At 45.6% G+C, this 27,500-nt stretch overlaps 1 protein-coding gene across 1 annotated transcript in view; it reads right to left on the bottom strand.

Annotated features, from left to right (window-relative positions):
* Positions 1–14,590, bottom strand: part of dcbld1 (discoidin, CUB and LCCL domain containing 1) — a gene marked incomplete at both ends in the record, with an annotated part of 50,199 nt that extends 35,609 nt beyond the window's left edge. Inside the window, 4 exons of the mRNA XM_080525558.1 lie at positions 40–82; positions 2,818–2,955; positions 4,654–4,878; positions 14,509–14,590. Of these exons, the coding sequence (XP_080381684.1) occupies positions 40–82; positions 2,818–2,955; positions 4,654–4,878; positions 14,509–14,590 (488 nt within the window). The remainder of the gene's footprint in view (positions 1–39; positions 83–2,817; positions 2,956–4,653; positions 4,879–14,508) is intronic.
* Between the last annotated feature and the right edge of the window lie 12,910 nt (positions 14,591–27,500).

Raw genomic sequence — 27,500 nt, 5'->3', positions numbered from 1 at the left:
AATCCAGGTGTTGGTCAGACACATGACATACACTCTTACCTGTAGGCTGAGGGGGGGCCTCGATCACGACAGGTCAGCAGATCTGAGGGGGAGAAAGGAGGAGAGAGAGAGGAGGAGGAGAGAGAGAGGAGGAGGAGAGCGAGAGGAGGAGGAGAGCGATGAGAGGAGGTGAGAGAGAGGAGGACGGAGATGGAGGAGGAGAGACAATGAGGGTTAAATATAGCGTCTGTAACAGTAGCTCAGTGATCAGACAGAGGAAGTGAGGTCACAGGAAGGACCTCAACAACAGGACCCTGCTAACACAACAGGATGAACACCTCACGTCCTTCAGTCACCACGGAGTACACACACACACACACACGCACGCTCGCTCACACACACACACGCACACAAACAAACATGTAAACACGCACACACACACATACACACACGCTCACACACACACACACAGGATTTTTCCTGCATTGAAAAGGCTTAGGCAGCCCACCTAAGCCTTCTAGGAGAAATAGCACAACAAAAACTATGTAAAAATTGTTAAATATAAGGCTATAGCTACACGATGACGAAACGCAATTTCGATCTCTGGCCACACAAGCGTTTTCTCATTGTCACGCAAAAGAATCTCTGGCCACATGGAACCGCGTATTCAGGTACACTGGGCATGCGCGTACTGGTAGACCCAGAAAATGATCCAAATATAATTGAGACAGTACCGTAATATAATACTAATTCATTTATTTTCATTCATTCGGTAGTATTCCGATCAATCTGCTCTCCACTTACATTACGTCTACATCCAAGATATGGCATGTATACGTTATTACTCTGTGTAAATTTAGTTTGTATAAAAAGAGCTAATGCATAATAAACTTTATGATAAGTGCCTCTTGCTAAGATGTTTCTAAGAGGATCAATAATATCACAGCACTGGTTCAAGTGTAGGCTATTTATAGGACAAGGCTTGCGTTGAATGGTTGGGTCATCTGTTTCATTCATTCGTTAGTAATGAAAACTCCCCCAGTCCCGATCAATCTCCTCTCCTCCACTTACATCACGTCTTCATCCAGAATATGGCATGCATACGTTATTAATCTGTGTAACTTGAAGTTTGCTATTCTGTTGTTCAAAGAATAAAACTGGAGCATGTATCACATGTTTGTCGTTCTGTGAAAAATGAATCTGTACCGCAATGCGCAAATACATAAATCAAACTTTATTTATACAGCATATGGATGTTACGTGCCTAATGCCTAGACCTATGATGCGCACACTTGTTACTTGCCGCTTTCATAATTTTATTTAGCCTATATAGCACGTCATGCATTGAATGTAACCTCAAGTGCTGAACAGTATTAAGTAAACCACAAAACATGTGTATGCACCCAATCACCGACCACACAACTCCAAAAACGATAGGGAAACACCCTCCCAGCGTTATTGTTTTGTCACCGTCTCAGCTCACGAATTCGGCGGAGTCGTGCTGCAATTCGGTCATCCCAGCAGCAGGTGCTGTTAGACTATCATTACGTTATATACTAGGGGTGTAACGGATCACCTAACTCACGGATCGGATCGTGTCACGGTTTTTGAGTCACGGATCGGATCATTTTTCGGATCAACACAAAACATTTTTGTTTTTATAAAAACGGCTTTTTCCTTGAATTCTGTAAAAACACCACTTTTACTATGTGCCAAAAACCAACAACATTCAAGATGTCAAAACTGGTAATATATATATATATAACATATTCTACACTCAAACATTTCCTAATTATACTGAAATACACTCAATTTAAATGATAGGAGAGAGGGAGGAGGCGCCTGGTTGCAGCAGTGAATCACTGGGCTCTTTTAAGCAGATGAATAAACATGTTTTATGCCACTTTTAACTAAATAATAAAGTGAACCCTTATTTTGAACATGGTATGAAAAAAATGCCTACATTATCAGAAGTTGTCGAGCTACCTTTTTCGTGCCTCCCGTCATAGTTGACAGAGAAGCCAAAGTGCTCCCATACATGGGATTTAAATGACGAGGGAGGCAATTCGAGTTCTTCTCCGCTGAACAACGTAACATGACACACTTGGGCCGCGTTCGTAAATTCGCTTTGAGAGCGCCGGAGCGCACACTGGGTCCGACGTCATAAAGGGACCAAGTAATTTGATTGGACAAGAGCGCTCAGCGCTCAGATTCCAGAGCGGATTTACGAACGCGGATTTACGAACGCAGCCTTGTTGTTGTGGATTCCCAGCTTCACGTGTAGCGAGCAAACAACGGATTCTTTTTCTTTCGCATTATCAACCTATCATTGCGCTTTAGAGTAAAACAAACCCGCAACTGTCGCGTCTATCTTTTCATGGAAACTCGACATTGTGCTTTACAAGAGATATTAAGTAAGATATTAAGTAATATTATTACTTGTTAACATTTTGCAATTGATCCGCGGTACACATGCGTTCCGAACCGTGGAGGGCGATCCGAACGGATCACGGAATTTCCGTGATCCGTTACACCCCTATTATATACGCAATACCCGTGGAGCTATTTAACCATTTAAATAGTCTGGCTAGTTAGTTAGGGCACGTAATACTGCATCATTACAAAGATCATAAAATAATGTTTTAGTTGTTTACTAAACAATCGTTTGGTTCATCCCACAGCGCCAGTTCTGCTTACCAAAAGTGGCCCACTAGGCGGATCTTATCCCACGCCCAGCGAGCCGGGCTTCTTACCCATTTAAAGTTTGAGAATAGGTTGAGATCGTTTGGGCCCCTCTCACTCTCACTCTCACACACACACACACACACACACACACACCTCTGTGGTCCACGGTGGCGTAGGAGAGCAGGAAGCCCCTCCCAGAGACGTGGCGCCCGCTCCTGAATTGGACCGTCAGCTGGTTGGTGTCTGTCTGGACCTCCTGCCTGGGTCCGGCCCGCCCGCTGCCACAGAACACTGAGGAGGCAACCAGAGGTCAGAGGTCAGAGAGGAGAGCGAGAGAGGAGAGAGAGAGCGAGAGAGGAGAGAGAGAGAGAGAGGAGAGTGAGAAAGGAGAGAGAGAGAGAGGAGAGCGAGAGAGGAGAGCGATAGAGGAGAGAGAGAGAGGAGAGCAAGAGAGGAGAGCGAGAGAGGAGAGCGAGAGAAAGAGAGAGAGGAGAGAGAGAGAGGGGGGGGTTAGTCAGCTACTGCCCTGAGGGTCTTTCTCCTGACGGACCAGCCAGGAATCCCTCTCCTCCCCCACCCCCCCGCCCCTCCCTCAGGGGGGACACGTCTACCAGTGTCAGCCTGACAGGATTTAATGGTGGAAGCTACACCAGAACATTCCTCTCACAGAGCCTATCAGAAGACAGCTCACATTCCTCACAGCCTATCAGAAGACAGCTCCCATTCCTCACAGCCTATCAGAAGACAGCTAACATTCCTCAGACCCTATCAGGAGATAGCTAACATTCCTCAGAAGACAGCTCATACCATACCTGTCAACCCTCCCGTTTTTCCCGGGATTCTCCCGTATTTTACCTTTCTTTCCCGCTGTGCTCCCGTTTAAATATTTTCCCGTAAATCTCCCGTATTTTTTAACCTATAATATAATATAATTTAACACTTAATTGTTAGACGTTGGCGCATGCGCACAATCGTTATATCCATGTCGGAGTTGACTTGTTTCCTCTCGTTTCTTGGGCTGCGTTCGTAATCTTGCTCTGAGAGCGCCGGAACGCACACTAGGTGCAACGTCATAAAGGGACCAAGTAATTTGATTGGACAAGAGGCATTCCATGAAGGGTGATCAGATTTTCAGAGCGTATTTACGAACACAGCCTCGGTTATCTCCGTTTTGAAATGATCGCTGGTAGCATTGCGCCGCTCTTTTCCCATTGACATCATGGTGTCAAGTAATGTATAAATAAATTGATATGCCCTTTTGTGTTTTCATGTATATATATGCAGGGATGTTCAAAGTATTTTACTTTCAACCAGGTATCTGATTCTGATCACCTGTAGTCACTTACTTAATCATAGGAACTAGTTAACCCAATTCTTGTTGCACAGTTGATTGACTGTGTCCCCTTGTCTGTATGTAAGGGGTATGTTATGGTTGTCTAGTGGTGATGTTAGGACTGACTGTGGACGGTGGGGGGGGGGGGGGGGGGGGAGGAAGGCCCGGGGGCGTGCGGGGGATATCCCTTATTTTCGGGAAAATATCCCTTATTTTCAAATCCCAATGTTGACAGGTATGGCTCATACCTAACTAGCCACCTAACTACTAACCACCTAACTAACCACCTAACTAACCACCTAACTAACCACCTAACTACTAACCACCTAACTAACCCTGACACCAGGGGAGGCTGCTGGAGGTAGAAATCAGAGGATGGGATCATTGTAACGCACCCCCCAAGGGTAAAGCCTCCAGGCCAGCCTCATCGTGCCCCTGCCCCCCCACCTCAGGATCCTGACCTAGCCTGACTGTGTTACAGAGCTAAAGCCTACAGACTCACCGTACCCCTGTCCCCCCCAGGGGTTAAGCCTCCAGGCCAGACCCCCCCCCAAATTCACCATGCCCCTGTACCCCCCAGGGGTAAAGCCTCCAGGCCAGACTCCCCCCCTCCCCCCCAGACTCACCGTGCCCCTGCCCACCCCCCCCAGACTCACCATGCTCCCCCCCATAGCCCCCGCTGCCCTTCAGGATCCTGACGTAGTCGGCCTGGCAGTCCCGTGACTCCACGTCCAGGTCGGCGAAGCGCAGGGCCAGGCTCCGCCCCACGGGGGCCTGCAGCCGCCACTCACACCAGGTGTGGTTGGGGTAGGTGCCCGGGTAGTTCTTAGAGGACAGCACGCCGCTCTCGGGACCCAGGACCGAGTGGCCGCAACCGTCATCTAGGGAGGAAGAGGAGGAGAGGAGTTAATGATGGGCCAGCACTTTGGCACAGGAGGTAGAGCCAGCGTCTAATGATCGCAAGTTCGCCAGATCGGCGGTTCGACCCCGGCTGGCCACATGTTGAGGTGTCCTTGGGCACTGAACCCCCAAATTGCTCCCAATGAGCGGGCCGGCGCCTTGCATGGTAGCTTGCCGCCATTGGTGTGTGAATGTGTGTGTGAATGGGTGAATGAGAGGCCATTGTAAAGCGCTTTGGAATAAAGCCGGGTACACACATGGCTGCCTCGTACAGGTCAGTCAGGGTACTACGTTAGATCACGCGAGGTTTCTGGCTTGGGGAACGAAACTCTAGACTGTCGTAACGATTATCTTTATGTATGTGGGGTGCTGAAATGGGAATATCGGCGCACACCACACACAATACGATCAAGGCTGTTCAATCCAATATTTTTTATCTTCATGTGTGGGGTCTGTCTCAGATAAAAAATCTGTTAAGATTTTGAAAATCCTTATGTGTGTAATTAATTAAATTAAAATTAAATAATTTTCATCCGTCAATCGTAACTTCCCTATGTTGGTGTTTAACCACAGTGTTGTCCTGCAGGCTGTTAGACCACAGTGCTGTCCTGCAGGCTGTTATGTTAGACCACAGTGCTGTCCTACAGGCTGTTATGTTAGACCACAGTGCTGTCCTGCAGGCTGTTATGTTAGACCACAGTGCTGTCCTACAGGCTGTTTAACCACAGTGTTGTCCTGCAGGCTGTTATGTTAGACCACAGTGTTGTCCTGCAGGCTGTTATGTTAGACCACAGTGCTGTCCTACAGGCTGTTTAACCACAGTGTTGTCCTACAGGCTGTTAGACCACAGTGCTGTCCTACAGGCTGTTAGACCACAGTGCTGTCCTACAGGCTGTTATGTTAGACCACAGTGCTGTCCTACAGGCTGTTTAACCACAGTGTTGTCCTGCAGGCTGTTATGTTAGACCACAGTGTTGTCCTGCAGGCTGTTATGTTAGACCACAGTGCTGTCCTACAGGCTGTTAGACCACAGTGCTGTCCTGCAGGCTGTTATGTTAGACCACAGTGCTGTCCTACAGGCTGTTAGACCACAGTGCTGTCCTACAGGCTGTTATGTTAGACCACAGTGCTGTCCTACAGGCTGTTAGACCACAGTGCTGTCCTACAGGCTGTTAGACCACAGTGCTGTCCTACAGGCTGTTAGACCACAGTGCTGTCCTTCAGGCTGTTAGACCACAGTGTTGTCCTGCAGGCTGTTATGTTAGACCACAGTGCTGTCCTGCAGGCTGTTAGAGCACAGTGCTGCCCTGCAGGCTGTTAGACCACAGAGGGAGAAGTACATGTAAATGGTGTCACTAATGGCCTGTGGCCATTCATTCATCACTTCTCTAAACCCAATCAACCGTTCTCTGCAGTGAAGCGGAGACATTTTGTGCGTCTGTGCTAGCTGTGCTAGCCGTCCTAGCCCCTGTCCCCATAGCCCTACTCCATGGTCCCTACCCACTACCTCTCAGACCCTACCTCCTACCTCCTACCCCATACCTCCTACCTCCTACCCCCTAGCCTCTACCTCCTACCCCCTACCTCTTAGCCCCTACCTCTTAGCCCCTACCCCTACCTCTTAGCCCCAACCTCCTAGCCCTTAGCCCCTAGACCCTACCTCCTACCCCCTAGGCATAGGCTACACGGTGCTGGATTTGACTGAAACGGAGATGATCTGATATCGTTTGCACCTCACGGCTACACGACTCCGCCAAATTCGTGAGCTGAGACGGGGACGAGACGATAACGCTGGGAGGGTGTTTCCATATCGTTTTCGGAGTCGTGTGGTCGGCGATTGGGTGCGTTTTTCAATAACGATGACGCGGACAGGCACAAATGTATTGTGGTTTACTTAATACTGTTCAGCACTTGAGGTTACATTCAACGCATGACTTGTGCTATATAGGCTAAATAAAATTATGAAAGCGGCAAGTAACAAGTGTGCGCATCAAAGGTCTAGGCATTGGGCACGTAACATCCAGCTGTATAAATAATGTTTGATTGATTGATGTATGTGCGCATCGCGTGCGACCCAACCATTCAGCGGAAGTCTTGTGCTATAAATAGCCTACACTTGATAAACCAGTGCTGTGATATTATTTATCGTCTTAGAAACATCTTAGCAAGAGGCACTTCAACAATTATCATAAAGTTTATTATGCATCAACTCTTTTTCTACAACCTACATTTACACAGATGAATAACGTATACATGCCATATCTTGGTTGAAGACGTAATGTAAGTGGAGAGGAGATTGATCGGGAGTTGACAATACTCATATTTAATATTAATGAATTTCTGTTATTTTACGGTACTGTCTCTAGAACCATTTTCTGAGTCTACCAGTACGTGCATGCTCAGTGTACCTGAATACGCGGTTCCATGTGGCCAGAGATTCTTTTGCGTGACAATGAGAAAACGCTTGTGTGGCCAGAGATCGAAATTGCGTTTCGTCAGCGTTTTGTCGTCGTGTAGCCGAGGCCCTATCCCCTACCTCCTAGCCCCTACCCCCTACCCCTAGACCCTACCCCTAGACCCTACCTCCTAACGCCTAGCCCCTACCTCCTACCTCTTAGTCCCTACCTCCTACCCCCTAGCCCCTAATTCCTACCCCTTACCTCCTACCCCCTACTTCTCAGTCCCTACCTCCTACCTCTCAGCCCCTGACTAATTTGACTGAGCAGGTCATTGGAATCCATAGAGGAACCAGGGAATCCATCTGCCTCTATGAGAGGAACCACCCAGGTTAGAGAGACACAGTTGGAGAGAGATATGTCTAGACACACTGTCTGTCAAGTCTGTCACACACACACACACACACACACACACACACACACACACACACAGAGACACACACACCAGCCAAGGGCTACTGAAGCTACATGAATGACATTAATCACACTGGGCAGACCTGAGCCAACGATCGTCTATCCCTCAGGCTGACGAGTCAAAACAAATTAGAGTTTACTCCAGAGCAATACCTGCTGCACCACACACGCACACACGCACACATGCACACACACACACACACACACACACACACACACACACACACACCTCTGCTTAGCAACACATAGCACACCACGCACTCCAGGCTGATCTGGGACCAGTTCCTAATCTAAACCATCAGTCAGTCAGGTGAGGAATAGACCTGTCAGTTTCTAAAGGGGAACATCCCCCTGTTCTCCAGGAAAAGCAACAGTCTCTCTGTGGAGCCCTATTGGGCCTGAAGGAGGTGTGTGTGTGTGTGTGTGTGTTTTCATGTAAATGTCTGTATATGTTCATGTGAATGTAGGTGTGAGTGTATCTTCATGTGAATGTGTGTGTGTGTGTGTGTGTGTGTGTGTGTGTGTTCTTGTAAATGTCTGTGTATGTTCATGTGAATGTAGGTGTGAGTGTATGTTCATGTGAATGTGTGTGTGTGTGTGTGTTCTTGTAAATGTCTGTGTATGTTCATGTGAATGTGTGCGTGTGTGTGTGTGCGTGTATGTTCATGTGAATGTGTGTGTGTGTGTATGTTCATGTTCATGTGAATGTGTGTGTGTGTGTGTGTGTGTATGTTCATGTGAATGTGTGTGTGTGTGTGTATGTTCATGTTCATGTGTATTCTACTCTACTGTACTCTACTGTAACCCCCTCCCTGACAGCCAAGAACCTTGGAGTGATCCTGGTCAACCGCCTTTCCTGTGCGGAGAACATCGCAGCGACAGCACACTCCTGCAGATTCCTCCTTTACAACATCAGAAGGATACGACCATTCCTCACCAGAGAAGCAGCGCAACTCTTGACCCGGGCACTGGTCACCTCCTGCCTTGATTACTGCAACGCACTCCTGGCTGGGCTCCCCACCTCCGCCATCAGACCTCTGCAGCTCAACCAGAATGCTGCTGCCCGTCTGGTGTTCAACCTCATGTCACCCCCCTCCTTCGCACCCTGCACTGGCTCCCGATAGCAGCTCGCATCATATTCAAGACCGCGGTGCTTGCCTACCAGGCAGCAATAGGGACAGCCCCTGCCTACCTGCAGGCAATGGTCACCCCCTAAACTTCAGCCTGTTCATTCCACTCCTCCACCTCTGCTGGCTGACTGGCCCCACCACCTCGTCTCTTCACTACACTGGCTCCCCGCTGGTGGAATGAGCTGCCCACGGCTGTCAGAACTGCACAGTCACTACCCATTTTCCGTCGGAGACTGATGAGATGGGTCATCTCTTCAGGTTACACCTCAACTGCTCCTCCTGAGACATCTACTACCCCCCAGCACTGCGTCTCCTGAGACACCTGCTTTTCCCCTATACTATGCCTCCTAAGACTTCTACTGCCCCCCTTGTACTGTTTCCCCAGTGTCTATATATTTTTAAAATAATAATAATTTAAAAAACGTTCTTTCTTCTTCTATCATGACGACTGGCCTGAGCTAGATTACTCTTCCTGCTACGATTGGTGAATTGATGATTCACTTGCTTAGTCAAATGTGTCGATTGTAAGTCGCTTTAGAATAAGCCGTCTGCTAAATGCCAAAAATGTAAATGTAAATGTATGTTCATGTGAATGTGTGTGTGTTCATGTCAATGTGTGTGTGTGTGTTCATGTGAATGTGTGTGTGTTCATGTTCATGTGAATGTGTGTGTGTGTATGTATGTTCATGTGAATGTGTGTGTGTATGTTCATGTGAATGTGTGTGTGTGTCTGTTCATGTGAATGTGTGTGTGTCTGTTCATGTGAATGTGTGTGTGTGTATGTTCATGTGAATGTGTGTGTGTATGTTCATGAGTCGCAGGATCCCACGTCTCAGACCCCTGTGTGACAGCAGCCCCCCCCCCCCCCCCCCCCACACACACACACACAGAGAGAGGTGGAGCCCCTGTGTTTCCCAGGGTGGGGCAGTGACACCTGTGACCAGGACTAACAGGCCTCCTGGCAGCTGACACACACACACACACACACACACACACAAACGCTTCCCACAGATCCCTTCCCAGTAACCTACAGCTCACACGTAATGACTACTCCCTACCCCCTAAGCCCTACTCCCTACCCCCTAAGCCCTACTTCCGAGGCCCTACCCGCTAAGACCTACTCCCTACCCCGTAAGCCCTACTTCCTAAGCCCTACTCCCTACCCCCTACTCCCTACCCCAAAAGCCCTACCCAGACAGCAATGTATATACATAAACATGTTTTGATAATTCAGCATATTTATCATTCCTATCCAGTTATCTCAGATGTACAGGAGTGCCTAGGGGCCCGTTTGGAATTCAGCCACAGAGGTTTCACCCCACCGCCCCCCCCCCCTCTCTCTCTCTCTCTTCGAGCGAGAGAGAGAGAGAGAGAGAGAGAGAGAGAGAGAGAGAGAGAGAGAGAGAGAGAGAGAGAGAGAGAGAGAGAGAGAGAGAGAGAGAGAGAGAGAGAGAGACGCAGAGCTCCAGTGGTGCTGAAATGGAACCGTGCCAGACAGCACAGACACACACACACACACACACACACACAGTCCAGTCAGTCATCCAGGTCTAATCAGGGGGAGGTGGTGGAGAGTGAACACACGCGTCAGAACACACCAGGACCTGGGACCACCGACCCTTTTCAAGGGAAATCATATTTTTCTTGGAAAAAGTTGGAATCCCCCCAAATGAGCTGGGCTGTGGACACACAGGCACACACACAGGCGCACACACACAGGCGCGCACACACACACACACACACACACACACACACACACACACACACACACACACACACACAGACAGACAAACACACAAACACACACAGGCCTCTGTGGTGGAGCTGAACTAGGTCCAGATGTGAGGCAGGGCGGAGGACAGCGGGGCAGGAAGTACAGATGTAAACAGGAAGTAGCTGCCCACCTGGGGGCAGGTGTAGGGGTGGTGACATCATCAACACAACCACCCACAACACACACTGTTACTGACCACGCGTGTGTGTGTGTGAGTGTCTGCCTGTGTGTGTGTGTGTGTGTGTCAGTCTGTGAGTGCGCGAGTGTCTGCCTGTGTGTGTGTGTGTGTATGCGTGCGTGCTTGCCTGTGGGTGTGCGTATATGCCTGTGTGTGTGCATATGTGCGTGCATGCCTGTGTGTGTGTGTGTGCATGTGCATGCGTGTGTGTGTGCATGTGTGTGTGTGTGTGTCGTTACTACAAGGTTTTGATTCCTGCACACACACACACACACACACACATAGCCCACCAGATAGTGATCTGGAGTGTTAATTAGGGATGCTCCGATCTGGATTTTTGGGGCCGATACCGATCACCGATTTTTTTCCTCAAGATCAACCGATACCGATACCGATACCGCTTTTTTAAAAAATACATAACTGTAGGCCTACTGACTGGATAGCCTACATATTTTTTGCTTTTTAGACAAAAGTTTTGATCCATTAGGCACCAAGCAAACGCAGACCCATTTTTATGGCATAGTAAAAGTCTGGCCTATCACCCAGTTAGGGCCTGAAGCCCAAGTCAGTCGATATGGCTGTATAAAAGACATCATAAACGTGGCCTTCATGGTTTACATACTGTTACGTCCTCCTATGTTTTCTGTTCAGTTATCTGTCTTCCCCAGAAAAAAAAAAAAAAAAAAAAAAAAAGATCGGTTTTTGCGATCGGCCATTTTTGCCGATCACCGATCGAGTCATTTGGAGTGAAATCGGCCGATTTAAATCGGTGGCCGATAAATCGGAGCATCCCTAGTGTTAATGTCTTTGTGAACATCCGAATGCCCTCTGTTTGGATCCCTTCACCTCTCACACTGTTTACACAGCACAACCTCCCCTATAGACAGACAGACAGACAGACAGGCAGGCAGGCAGACAGTCAGACCCAGCCCGTTTCTAATCTACCATGACCACGCACACGCACACGCACACGCACACACCCCTGTCAGGCTCCTGGCCGCAGGACAGACATGAAATATTCACCTCACAGCTTCAGGGCTGAGCTGGGACATGGCAGGGAGTGGTAAAACACACACACACACACACACAGTTCAGTGACTGTCCCTGTCATCACTCCCTGCCGTGTCCCAAACACACACACACACACACACACACACACACACACACACATACATACACATACACATACGTGTGTGTGTGTGTGTGTGTGTGTGTGTGTGTGTGTGCGTGTGCGTGTGTGTGTGTGTGTGTGATAGTTGAGGTGGGTCTCCCTAATAGGGCTGCAACAACGAATCGATTAAATAGATAATAATCGATAACGAAATTCGTTGGTGACGAATTCGACTTTTGGGGGGGGGGGGGGGGGTTGTTTCTATAACAAACCTACTTCCTGTTGACGCACGCCACGCTGTCTTGCGGCCGGTGTAGGCATCGCGAATCATAGCGAATCATAGCGCTACCTATGGCCGGAAAGGGCAGAACCTATGACCGGAACCGGAAAAGTGGGAAAATCCGGTACCTACACCGGCGCGGCGGCTACATTTAAATCATGCTACTCAAAAGCCTTGAGAGTGAAGCTGTCTGCTGTCTGCTGTCAGGACATGCTAGTGAGTTAGCTAGCAGGGTTAGCTCACTGCTGCCGCTAGCTGACTGTCACTACGCTGCTCGTCCAGCTGTAGTCTGCGTAGCTGTGCTGAGAACCAGAGCACTAACTATGTTTCTATAGAGGAGGGTTACACTAACTATGTTTCTATAGAGGAGGGTTACACTAACTATGTTTCTATAGAGGAGGGTTACAGCTAACTTCCTATTGTTTTATTATATAAGTCCTGCTGGGCTCAGCCCTTCCATGGTCTCCTGCTCTCCATGCAAATGCGTTAGTGTGAGTTCTGGCGAAGCGTCAGCTAAATGACTGTAATGTAATGCGATAGCCAGTGAGTGTTTGCTCGCATTCATGAATTCAATATTGCATGACAAGTGTATTTAGCTAGCTGGCTAACGTCAGTGGTAGAGCAGAGGTGATAAGCTAAAGGCTAGCTAGTGGTAGCCTACCAAGCTACCCGTGAGTTAGAGTGAGGCACTGACTGTCGCCTAGCCTATTGTATGGAGTGAGAGGACACATTGCATTGTTTTGGAGCATATCTGTTATATAAAAACATTAGTGTCTTGTCTGTAGCCTATATTGCACTTTGGGTTACTGACCTTTACATTAAGCAAAGTTATTACCTAAAACAATGCATGTATTGAGCTAGAGTTCAACTACTTTATTGAAACAATCTACCGCCATAGTCCATGGCCTGTTGTTAAACCTATTTGATGTAGCAAAGCCTTTTTTATTTATATTATTTTTTATTTTTTATTAATACTTGTTCATTTTGCACATGTATATGTATAGGCCTGGCTGATTTAGAAAACATAAAATAAAATTTGCTAAATAAATCTAAAAAAAACAAAAAAATGTTGTTGTTTTTTACATCTTTCCCCCCCGCTTTTTTTGTATCCGATTAACCGGAAAAATTATCGGCAGATTAATCGATTATCAAAATAATCGTTAGTTGCAGCCCTACTCCCTAACCATAGGCTGTAGTGTGTACAACAGACAACAGTAGGTTTAGCTTGGATAGGGAGCGTGTTCTCAGACAACAATTGGATGAATCACTTGGGATCTCAAACACACACACACACACACACACACACACACACACACACACACACACACACACACACACACCTTTGGTAAACAGCCATGTCAAAACATGTCAGCTGACATTGGAGATCAATCCTAACTCCTAGACCAGGCTATTAGGCTGATGAATGCACTTGTAACCCTCCTGTCAATATACTTAATGGTTAACTCTAGGCCCAAGCACCGTGCGTCCACACTCCTCAACTATAAACAGCTTGTTAACAACCCCTGGGTCTGAGCTAGGGAGATTATTCATAGTGTAATAAACCAACTGCAGAACTGCACTAAATCTGAGTCAGAGAGAGAAACGAGGTTTGATCTTCCTTACTCAATCGCATTACAATGTAGCAATCGTATACGTTTAAATATATATATATATATATATATATATATATATATATATATATTATACACACACACACTCTCATTTGCGTACCTGCGCACCCCCCCTCCCCCCCTCACACACACACACACACACACACACACACACACACACACACACACACACACACACACACACACACACACACACACACACACTACATACATACACAGGCAGGCAGACACACACACACAAGACATATATACATACACACAGACACACACACTACATGTATACATACACACAGGCAGACACACACACACACACACACACACACACGTTGTGTTACATGTCCCAGTTGGCGTTGACACACCACGTCTAAAATCACGCCAACTAAGCAGCTTCCCACTGGTCTTGGTGAAGTGAACACACACTCCACACCATGTGTTAACCCCTTCTCTGCCCTCATGTGTCCACAAGTGTCCCAGGCGAGAAACTCCAGAACCCAACCAAAACAAGTAGACCTCCAGTCGAATTAAACAACACTTCGTTCCCCTTCAGTGTTAGATGACATTGTGCTAAGTGTATCCTGACTAGTGACGGCTAGAAATGTGCTTTCTCGTCGTTTCTAACCACGGGCAGTTGGCTTACCGAGTTTTTCAGCGAACGCGGAAAGTAGCGCACAGCAAAGGACTGTGACAAAGAGTCCGTGGAGTTCCTCCGTCCCGGACATCTCAGGATCTGGGATCCACGGACACACAGAAACACCTCCGTCTCGTCTTCATGGGGTCGCTTTCTTTAGGAACATTCGCTATGATTGAACCCGGAGCGGTGTGTGTATGTCTGTGTCCCTCTCTCTCTGTCTGTCTCTCACACTCACACACTAGATTCCTTGAATGAACTCTTCCGTGTTTCGTCCACCCAGCGGCGCCGAGCGGCACCCAGCGGCCAGGTCATCAGACCGGTCTGGGGAGGTCGGCCCCACAGGTGGGTGGGAGGAGGAGGGTTTAGGGAGGAGGAGATCATTGCTGAGTTCCCAGCAGAAGTACACAGACAGACAGACACTGGTCACACAACAAAGCTTTTGTTGTTGAGTTGAACACACAACTGACACACAACACACTGTCTCAGTGTGTTAGGCCTTTCTATTTCATTTCTTGAAACAATTGTTCACAAGTGCAATCAATAATACCGTTTTAATTCATTTGTTCAGCAGGCTATGATGGCATTGTGTTTCTCTGATGTTTTAATGACTCAGATTGATTGATTGATTGATTGATTGATTGAGTTTGCTTTGATTATAACATCTAATAAGATCAAAGGGGCAGTTTGAAGGTGTAAATTGAAGTCCATCAGCCACTCATTGGTTTGATTATATCAAGAGGTAATATTTACTATTATAATGTAATAACATTGCAATAGGCCCCTCTGGAACATGTTCTCCCACAAAAACAACCAAAGAGCTCTTAATGGATATAGGTACTAGCATCTACTGTAGTACTACCGTACTGTATTGTATTATATTACATAGGGTAGGGTTACTTTTTTTACATACTTACGTTACTTATTATTATTGGGGGGTAGTGGTGGTCTAGTGGATAGTGAGTTGGACTTGGGATCGGAAGGTTGGGAGTTCAAATCCCGCCTGAAGCCACACCACTACTAGTGTGCCCTTGGGTAAGGCACTTAGCCCTCAGTTACTCCAGGGGGAATGTCCCTGTAATTCGTAATTGTAAGTCGCTTTGGATAAAAGCGTCTGCTAAATGGCAAAATTATTATTTTAAAATTATTATTGTGTTTTTTGTATCTGTTTGTTTATTAGGGTCCCCATTGGCTAATGCCATGACATTAGCTAGTCTTCCTGGGGTCCGGCACAAAAATCATATTTGGACAATTGTCAACATTATACATACAGACAATTGTAAACATGGTATACGTACATCATAATAAAAAAAGAAAGGAATAAAAGAAAAAAGAAAATAAATGAAATAACGGCTCAGCAAACAAGGCAAATCATCTACTGTTCATTCAGTACTGTGGTTTCTTGTCATTTATGACATTACTGAAGAAGATCGGAAGACTGGATTGTAATCTATTTTCTACAGGAAGCCAGGCAAGATTTCTATGCATTTCCAAAACATTTGTGTGCATTGAACAGTGGAGAGCTAATCTAGCAGCTTTGTTTTGAGCGATTTTGAGTTTTCTTTCTTAGCTGCAGATGACCAAATGACTGGACAGTATTCAAGGTGTGACAAAACTAAAGCTTGAATCACTTGGTTCAGAGTGTTTGATGTTACATACTTCGAACATTTCCTTGTTACGGCAATGCTCTTATCCATTTTAGTTGCAATATTATCAATATGTTCAGTCCATGTAAGTTTAGCATCCAGCACAATGCCAAGTAGCTTGGTCTTTTTAACTTGTTCTACTGGCTTTCCACCAAGTGATAAGCTTAGTTGAGGATTAGTGACCAGATTATGTCTAGACCCAAACTTACATTTTGTCTTAGCATTTTGTATTCAGCACTAATTCATTGTTACTAACCCACTCAGCCACTGTTCTGAGCTCAGTGCTCAGTACATCAGTTAACTCTTGATATGTTAATGCTGCACTGTACATAGTGGAATCATCAGCATACATAACCACTCTTGCTTTATCTAATACTGATGGGAGATCATTTGTAAATAAAGAATATAGGAGAGGTAAGCAACTGCCCTGAGGAACCCCACATTGTAACTCTTTACTATTCGAATAGCTACCATTGAAGAACACTCTCTGTCTTCTCCTGGACAGGTAACTCTCCATCCAGGACAAAGCAGTGAACTTAAAGCCATAAAATGTAAGTTTACTAAGCAACAGACTATGATCAATAACATCAAACGTAGCAATGAAATCCAACATCACCGCCCCGACTAGCCTCCTATCATCAATGCTCTTCAGCCACTCATCTCTCATTTGCGCTAATGCTGTGCTAGTGGAATGACCTTCTCTATATACATGCTGGTAGCTCGTAATCAGACCATTCTTTGAAAAATTATCTTGGATTTGAACGTAAACAATTTTCTCTAATAATTTACTCAGTACTGGGAGAAGACTGATAGGACTGTTTGGACCAATAAGCGCAGATCTATTATCCTTAGGCAGTGGGATAACCTTTGCCTCTTTCCAAATCTCCAGACATAAACCATACTGTAAACATTTATTAAATATGTGACATAATGAATGCTGCAATGTCAATGTTGAGGAACTAAAGCCAAAGAATTTTACTCTTGTGTACTGTAAGTACAGTAAGATGTAACAAAAGCGATTCTGATTCTGGTTCTGGTTCGGATCCTGATCCTGAGCCTGATCGAGGGGCAGCACTGTGGCTCAGGAGGTAGAGCCGGAGTCTAATGATCGCAAGGTCGGCAGTTTGGCAGTTCAATCCCCGGCTGGCCAAGTGTCAAAGTGTCCTTGGGCAAGACACTGAACCCCAAATTGCTCCCAATGAGCGAGCCAGTGCCTTGCGTGGTAGCTTATAACCAGACAACCAGGGCCTAGACAACCAGCCAATCAGGGCCCAGCCAACCAGCCAACCAAGGCCAAGACAACCAGCCAACCAGGGCCTAGACAACCAGCCAACCAGGGCCTAGACAACCAGCCAACCAGGGTCTAGACAACCAGCCAACCAGGGTCTAGACAACCAGCCAACCAGGGTCTAGACAACCAGCCAACCAGGGCCTAGACAACCAGCAAACCAGGGTCTAGACAACCAGCCAACCAGGGTCTAGCCAACCAGCCAACCAGGGCCTAGACAACCAGCCAACCAGGGCCTAGACAACCAGCCAACCAGGGTCTAGACAACCAGCCAACCAGGGCCTAGCCAACCAGCCAACCAGGGCCTTGACAACCAGCCAACCAGGGCCAAGACAACCAGCCAACCAGCCAACCAGGGCCAAGACAACCAGCCAACCAGCCAATTATGTTGTCAACAACAGGACACGTCTGCATCTGAGGGCCATTACACCCTTCCTCCTCCAGCCTGGCTCGTATCACACACGCTCTCGGGCCATAAACCTTTATGGGTCTGATAATGGAGAACGCTGAATGCAGGCAGCTGTGGAGTTAGCTTAGCATAGATCACATGGTGGACGGTGAACACAGGCAGCTGTGGGGTTAGCTTAGCATAGATCACATGGTGGACGGTGAACGCAGGCAGCTGTGGAGCTAGCTTATCATAGATCACACGGTGGACAGTGAACACAGGCAGCTGTGGGGTTAGCTTAGCATAGATCACACGGTGGAGCAGAGTACCGTACTATGACTATTTAGTTGGATGAGAACTGAGATGAGAACCCTTGGCACTGAGACACCCCAGTAGTGAGGTGACATGGGATGCTCTGAAGTTCAAAAATGCAAATCAAAATTAGTGAAACACTTAAAATCAAAATTAGTGAAACACTTAAACGAAGATCTCAAAACCCACTTTGAGAAAATTAAAAAACAATGCAACAAACTATGCAATCAGGTAATTACCATGACCAAATCTGCTAAGAAAAAATACCTCGATAACAAAATCGAAGAAAACTTAAACAAACCACGTGACCTTTGGAAGCTACTTAATAGCCAACTAGGTTGCAGTCAAAAACTCAAAACCAGGTCTACAAACATCAGCATAAAATCTGGAGATTCTCTCCTTACAGACAAGCTGGATGTGGCTAAGTGCTTAAACACTTTCTTTACAACCATAGCCACTAAATTAGTTAACAATCTACCACCCCACTCAGGGCGTTATGGTGTAGAGCACATCCGTGCGTTCTACAATAAACTGGGTGTACGCAAAGATGATTTTAAACTCTCCATGGTGTCAAACGATGAGGTGTTTAAAAAACTGGGCGCTCTACACTCAGAAAAGGCCACGGGCCATGACAATATTCCAGCCAGATTTCTAAAAGACTCAGCTGCCTCCATTACCCCAATCATCACCCACATAATAAACCTCTCTATCAAACAGGGACACGTCCCCCTTGACTTTAAAATAGCAAGGGTAACCCCACTGTATAAAAAAGGAAGCAAATTAGACCCAGGCAACTACCGACCTGTTTCTATTCTTAATTCCATCTCGAAACTTATGGAAAAAATAGTTTATGAACAGGTTGATAGGTACCTTACCGAAAAAAATCTGATGTATGAATTTCAATCAGGATTCAGAACATCCCATTCCACTGACACATGCCTTCTCTATTTGAACGACCACATCAACCATGAGGTGGACTCGGGTAAGTACTGCGGCATGGTCATGCTGGACCTCCAGAAGGCCTTCGACACAGTAGATCACCACATATTGTTAGATAAACTGAAAGCAATTGGGTTCGATAGAACATCGGTGAGCTGGATGCAATCCTACTTAGAGGGGAGGGAACAGGTGGTTAGTGTGAACGGAACAGTGACCTGCGGCGTTCCACAAGGAAGCATATTGGGACCTTTACTGTTCCTAATATATGTGAATGACATGTCATCAGCATGTGATTGCAATTTGTTCCTGTTCGCGGATGACTCGGCTCTGCTGGTCTCTGACAGGGACATATTGCAGGTGGAAAAAGCGCTAAGCACTGAACTGAGTAGAATCTGCATCTGGCTAGCTGACAATAAACTATCAATACACCTAGGTAAAACTGAACCCATCCTATACGGATCCCCATCTAAACTCAGAAAGGCTGTACATTTCAAAATAAAAGTGGGTAACATTAATATCACAAGAAAAGAGGATATTACATACCTGGGCTCCATCTTAGAGGCAAATCTTTCCGGAGATAAAATGGCAGCAAAAGTAATCAAAAAAGTGAACCATAGAACTAGATTCTTGTACAGGATATCCTCACTTGTCAGTAAAAACACACTGAGGACCCTATCAGGAGCTCTCATTCAATGTCACTTCGACTATGCCGTAACATCATGGTACTATAGAACCACAAAGGCCCAAAAAACAAGACTCCAGACAGCCCAAAATAAACTGGTTAGGCTTTTGCTAGGCCTCAACCCTAGGACACATCTAACCGCTGCTCATTTTTTGAGCCTTGATTGGCTACGAGTAGTTGACAGAGTGCAGCAGCTTGCACTGGGCCTGGTCTTCAAGATACGCTACACCACAAAGACACCCAAGTACCTGTCAACATACTTCCAAAAAGTGAACAACGTCCACACATACAATACCAGAGGAAGCTCCACGAACCACGTTCAACCGCGTTGCACCACAAACAAGGGGTTAAACTCGTTTGCAAACTATGCAGTAAAAATGTGGAACGCCCTTCCTATAATCTTAAAGGAGTGCAAAACACTGCCCACCTTCAAAACCACTCTCAAAAATCCTTTACAGGAGGCTGCAATCCGTAACTGGACCCTCTAAATCAAAAATCAGATTAAAAGACCCGAACTACCCACTGTACATACTTTGTGTTTTGTCCCCCGCCCCCACCTGTGGTGTATGTCCCCACCTGTCCTACCCGCTGTACATACCTAATGTTTTGTTATATTGTTCTTCCCATGATGGATGTATGTTTATCTTGTAGATAGTACTAGTTATTTGTCTGTATTATCTTGTAGTACTAGTTTTTTTTGTCTGTCTTACATGTAACGATGAATTGAGAATCAAGGACCCCAATTGAAATAAGCCAGTGGCTTTCTTGGGTTTTTATCCTGTTAGTTGACCTTGTATGTAATATGTACTTTCATGTACCTACTCCTGCAAATCTTCTAATAAAGTTTTCAATCAATCAATCAATGACATGGCAGCTCTTTATTCAGGACTGTAGGTGGCAGAGGTAGAAATCGGAGGAGGGGCTCATTGTAACGCATGGAACGGAATTAGGGATGGTATCAAACACACATTCCACAATTCCGTCCCATGCATTACAATGAGCCCCCCGTCCTCCTATATGACGGCGTTACATTAAATATTCATGGTTTTTATGTGGATCGCTGGTCCACAGTTAAATAATGGACCTGTAGCTCCCTCTAGTGGAGGTAATGCACATGTCAGGTTCCATTGTAGAGGCAGAGAGAATGGTATGTTAACGAGGTGGAATGAGCTTCCCGGCAATGTCTCGATATGTTAAATATCATGTTGGCCGACCGTCAGGACAGTTAGAAGTCGCTCTGGAGGCTTCGTGACTTTCTGCACTGATGAACGTAGTCGACATTCTCCAAACAGCCGTTTGGCAACACGTCCTGCCTCTTTGACTGGACTAGGCCACAGATGAAACCACACGCAGCATACGAGTTATATACGTTCTGAATACGGATGTAATAACTAAAACAAGAGAGGCGTAATGACGGCCCTTGACACTGCAGCTCACTCACATTCATTAGAATTGCGGGGGAGAATCTCACATCCAACAGAGGGCGCTGTTGGTTCAGGAGAGAGTAATAGAGTCGACTGCGGCGAGGTCATCCTCTGAAAATAAAGGGTTAAGTGGGATCCTTGGGACGACCCTACCCTGAACCCTGAACCCTAACATTAACCCCTAACCTTAACCCCTACTCTAACCCTAAACCCTATCCCCTAAGCATGAACCCTAACCCTGAACCCTAACCTTAATCCCTACTCTAACCCTAAACCCTAACCTTAACCCTAACCATGAACCCTAACCCCTAGTGCCTTAACCTTAGAGTTAAGGTTAGGGTTAGGGTAGAGGTTAAGGTCCTTAACCCTAACCTAACATAACCCTAACCCCTGACCCTAACCTTAACCCTAACCTAACCCTATCGTTCAGGTCAATGTTTCTGTCATTGCATCTGGGTGGATCCCAAGTTATTAGATATTCTACTGTTATTGGATATTCTACTGTTTCCAGTACCCTCTTATAACACTCTTATAACACAAGCAATACAGATGCACACTGATCAGATACCATATCAGGTAATCAATAGTTAGAACACAAGCTCCAAGTTACAAACAGCCATTTCATCAACAATGTCAGCATCAATATGAGAATGGTTTTGTGTCCTCATCCTCTCTCTGTAAGGCAGCACCATACAGACTTACTTAATCATAACATTATTCCTCTTTTATAAAGATTGATATTCTTAATTGAAGATAATTTCATAATAATAACTCAATATATTTAATATCTTAATTGAAGACTTGAATTGCACCTTGCAAAGAAGTCGTATATTTCTTGCAATATGTTGTATAATATAGATTCTGTGTTGACAATATTCAGAGAGCTCAGGTCTTGAGTCATATGAAGTGCTCCGCTGTGAATACCTCTATTAAAACTGTATTACTTTACCTGCAAGTGTATTATGTACTAAACATAAATAATTATTTTCTCTCACTATATAGCTATATCTGATGAGCAGTTTAAGTTCAACGACATCTGAATGTTTCAGAGAGAAGAATAAGACACATTTGTATTGTTCCACAGTTCAAGGTGATTGAAGCTCTCTGTCTCTAAAGGACATAAATAAAAGCACTTGTTCCAATGAGGCAGAAGACTCGCAGGGCCAGCGCCATTCAAGGCTCTTGCTGAATCAATATCCCATTTTCACACTTTTTTCCCTTTCTTTTCTTTTATAAACACACAAAAAAATGGCTTTCAGGCTTTCAGTTGCAGCTAGCTCTCAAAGCTAGCATTTTTAAAATGATTAATGAAAGCCAATAAGTTTAGTTAGAAAACATGTTAATGATAATATCATTCATAGGTATCCTGAGAGTCATAATGTTTGTTGAGGGTCAAATCAAGATGTCTGGTGTGAGTCTGGATGTGGACCCAAGAAAAAATGGTGGTTTGAACTAAACATGTTCTCCTGTCGTTCAGATGATTATGATTTATTATTATATATATTTATATATTATATATTATCCTTATTTAACCAGGATTGCCCACTCAGCAACAATCAAACATGGAGGCATAAACACCAGTTTCTAACATGTGAGTTCAATCCCCGGCCGAGTTATACTCCAAAGACAATACAAAATGGTACCCGATGCCTGCCTGCTTGGCACTCTGCATTAAGGGTTGGATTTGGGGGTAAGACCCTGCGACATACCAGCGTCATGTAGGGTCAGAAGTCACATGACCAGGGAAAACTTCACACAATGACAGTGCTTGGTAAGTAAAGTTGATACACAAACTAGGGTTGGGACAGTTTCTGAACTTTAAAAGCAGACATTCTGATCTTCCATCTGGAAATAACTGTGTATCAAATATTCTTTAAGCCAAACTATATAAATGGTTTGTTTCACATTCCACATATGGAAAAACTAAATATTTTGAAGAAATAAAAAAAAGTATTGATAAAATATTGTCATAGAAAAAAAACATTATTTGTTTTAAATCACAGAACCCACAGAAACATTCAAAGCGTAAAAATGCGTGTGGAAAACCCCCCACACTGAAAAGACATACTCACATACCCACATACCCACTGCACTGGAAAAAAAAACTGGCCAGCACACAATGTCTTCAATGTCCTCAATATCCTCAATATCCTCAATATCCTCAATGTCCTCAATGTCCTCAATGTCCTCAATATCCTCAATATCCTCAATGTCCTCTATATCCTCAATATCCTCAATGGAAGACGATGGAGCCACACAATCAACTGTGGCGTCAGGAGGTTCACTGAGGGTGGTGTTATGGTGGTGTTAGGGTGGTGTTAGGGCTGACAGGAGAGGTGGAGGGTGGTGTTGGGGTTAGGGCTGACAGGAGAGGTGGAGGGTGGTGTTGAGGTTAGGGCTGACAGGAGAGGTGGAGGGTGGTGTTGAGGTTAGGGCTGACAGGAGAGGTGGAGGGTGGTGTTAGGGTTATGGTTGAGAGGCGTAGCTGGGTGGATTGAGGGTGGTGTTAGGGTTATAGTTGAAAGGCGTAGCTGGGTGGATTGAGGGTGGTGTTAGGGTTAGGGGTGAGAGGCGTAGCTGGGTGGATTGCAGTGGCGGCTGGCTAATAGAGGGCGCTGGGGCGCCGCCCCCACCTTCACTTCCTAGTTGCGACTTGTAAACGTTTTTTAAAAATAAACATTGTTTATTCACAAAATGCGGCTGATATTCTGTCGGCGCCTATCAGCATTCATTAAAAATCCTCCAATACAATATCTGTGTGTGTGTAAAATTCACTGTTAAAATACATAGGGGAGGAGTCGGGGCGCCGGCCGAATGCAAGTCTATGGCACTGCAAATACTTTTGGCTTACACGTGAGCTGTAGCAGCGCTCCAATTGGCTGTCTCCAAAAATTGCGCCCCGAGCATGCGCAGATTATAGACTTACCTAGGCTGCAGCCTAGGGCCACTACCACTAGGGGTAGTAAAAAAAAAAAGCCCTGAATATCCCTGAATATCCGGCTGTTAAGTCTGACAAACGTCAAACGTGACGTTTTGCAATTTCCGGCTCCAAACCAGAAATTCTCCGCACCAGAATACCAGTGTACTACAGCGGTAGAATGACAGTTTAATCGTTTTTTAGACTCGGATCTATTCATACAACAAGGGACACAATACTTTCCCGTTTTTCCCCATATTGTCAGGGTATTTGAGCCTCGGAAAAGCGAGGCTCAAATATAATTTATTATTATTATTATTGCGGCATTTCGAAGAGAGCGCCTCAGCCAACTTTGGACCCGGAAACGACAACAGGAGAGGAGAGCAATAGAGACAGAACTGAGGTGAGGTGAGCAACAGAGATAGTTCAGGATGATAACAAACAGTTCAGTATGACAGAGACAACTAATAGAAAGACAACTGTATGATTATAGAGTTTACATGTTCAAGGAAATATTGTATGATAATAGAAAGGTACACTTTAATTTAATTAAAGAAGTAACAAAGAACACATTTATTATCACAATTGCATTGTGTTCCATGTCTTTCTCCATTTGAATAAATAATGCCTAGTTGAATGGCTAAACAAGACAACTGTCTGGACAGTACTATATACAGTATATTCTCATGCTAAAATCGACTGTAAATCCATATTTTAAAGTTGATATTCTTCTCCGTGGTGCATGCCCCCATAACCTGTGCCCCACCCAAAATGTTTAGCACCAGCCGCCACTGGTGGATTGAGGGTGGTGTTAGGGTTAGGGGTGACAGGGGAGGTCGAGAGGCGTAGCTAGATGGGTGGACGGTGGGGTTACAGATGGGTTAGTTCAGCTTTGATGTACAGGATGTAATAGTAGAGTAGTTTTGTAAACAAAATCTAAGTCATTTGCTTTGTTGGTCTCCCCCCCCACCCCCACCCCCCAGCCTACAGTGTCATGTCTGCTAGTGCCCTGGCTGAGGGGGGTGGAGGGGTGCGGTGAGCCCCCCTAGACGCTGGTATCAGGGTAGTTATGTGTCCCTCATGGTTAAGGTTCAGATTTATGGGGGTTAAGCTGATCGTAGATTTGTGCCTTGAGGGAACTAGTGTAGGAGGGGCAGGTGTGTGTGTGTGTGTGTGTGTGTGTGCACATGTGTGTGTGTGTGCACATGTGTGTGTGTGTGTGTGTGTGTGTGTGTGTGTGTGTGTGTGTGTGTGTGTGTGTGTGTGTGTGTGCTCTGACAGTCTCCTCTCATAAGAGACATACAAGGAGGTTGGGAACCAGAGACCAGGGGAGGCTGGGGGAGGTAGAACACAAGGGGAGGCTGGGGGAGGTAGAACACCAGGGGAGGCAGGGGGAGATAGAACACAAGGGGAGGCTGGGGGAGGTAAAACACCAGGGGAGGCTGGGGGAGATAGAACACCAGGGGAAGCTGGGGGAGATAGAACACCAGGGAAGGCTGGGGGAGGTAGAAATCAGAGGACAGGCTCATTGTAATGCATGGAATAGAATGAGAAATAGTATAAAAACACAATGTGCATGTCCATTCCATGCATTACAATCAGCCTGTCCTCCAATTTCTACCTCTAAACAGCCTCTCAGGCTGAATTAGACTGAAATCAGGCTGAAAACATTCTAAAAATATTTCCGCTTGGTGAAGTAATTGTTACACAAACCACCATGAAGTCGAATGTCTGTCCCAGTCAGAGTCACAACCTAAATCTCCTGTACTATCGCCATGGTGACAACCTGTACTATTGCCATGATGACAACCTGTACTATCGCCATGGTGACAACCTATATACTGTCGCCGTGGTGACAACCTGTACTATTGCCATGGTGACAACCTGTACTATCGCCATGGTAACAACCTACACAGAGTTCAGCGTCTGACGTAAGATATGTCAACAGCTTACACATACACACACACACACACACACACACACACACACACCACTGAGAGTGGTAAAATCGTTGGTGCTGTCAACTTGAGACTGTCTAGCATTACATTGTGTAGATATAAAAGCTGTTTGTGTGTGTGTGCACGTGTGTGTGCACGTGTGTGTGTGTGTCTGTGTGTGTATGTTTGTAAGTGTGTGTGTGTTAACGTGTTTGTGCGTATGTGAGCATCTCTTTGTGTGTGTGTGTGTGTGTGTGTGTGTGTGTGTGCGCGTGTGTGTGTGTGTGTGTGTGTGTGCGTGCGTGTGTGTGTGTGTATGTGTGTGTGCATGTTTGTAAGTGTGTGTGTGTGTGTGTGTGTGTGTGTGTGTGTGTGTGTGTGTGTGTGTTTGTGAGTGTCTCTTTGTGTGTGTATGTGTGGGGGAATGGAGAATCCAGATAACAGGTTATTAGATCAATAAACTCAAAAATTCTTTCTTTGTTCGCTTTGTCTCTCCCAGCACGGTGGCTGAATATTTGACTGAACTCGAACGTTTTGCCACAGATCGAGAAGCCATAGCTTATTACTCTGACTGGTGTGTATCAGCGGGCTCACTCTGTCCATTGTGAAAAATAAATAGGATATCTGACCCAGCCGTAGCCTGTCTTCTTCTGTGTTAACAATTAACACCATCCTCCGTAAAGGAGTTTTTTGCAGATGGGGATGGAATTTGGTGCAAGAGGCTGCCGTTAAAACAAGCCGCTACCGTTACCATACCGTTGCGCGCGGAGAGCGCTTGAATGGGCCGATGGAATGCCCGAGTGTTCCAGCCCGCGCGAGGACATTCCGACTATTACCGACTTGGCCGGGTTTTCTAATTACGAAGCTTTGATGGAAGAGACTCAAACTCAAAGGAGAGAGATGTTTTCACCTTTTTTTATTGATCGACCCCAAAGCCTTACATTATTTGTTAGAAGGTCGTTTTTGAAATACGGTTCGTGAGTGATGAATGTTTTCAATACCTCCCCCCGCTGCCTCTTCTTTGAACACCTTTATAACTGACACGTAGTTACGGCTGGACAGACAGTGTCCTCCACACACTGCCATTCTTTATTCTAAATGGACAGAGCCATTGAAAGTATGTTGAATTCCCAGATTAATAACTGTTCTGAAGTTCATGGTTTCTTCAACCACAGAGGGAGAGGCTATCCATCGGTCAGAATGCTTCCATGGCTCGCAAACCAGAAGTTAAATGCCCTTATTATGGCAACTAGGTTATAACATGGTAATTACAGTTATTACACTGCTAATCCTGTTCACTAAACACAGACAACAATATCATCTTAATCTAATACTCTTATTACAGGTTAAATACATACTGTAGCTTTATGTAATTACCATGTTATTACAGGTTAAATACATACTGTAGCTGTATGTAATTACCAGGTTATTACAGGTTAAATAATACTGTATCTGTATATAATTACTA

Source organism: Nansenia antarctica, assembly GCF_963989245.1.
Source record: "Nansenia antarctica genome assembly, chromosome: 1".
In the NCBI taxonomy this organism is placed as follows: Eukaryota; Metazoa; Chordata; class Actinopteri; order Argentiniformes; family Microstomatidae; genus Nansenia; species Nansenia antarctica.
Note: the sequence above shows the minus strand (reverse complement) of the source record. Positions and strands in the feature narration are given on the sequence as shown.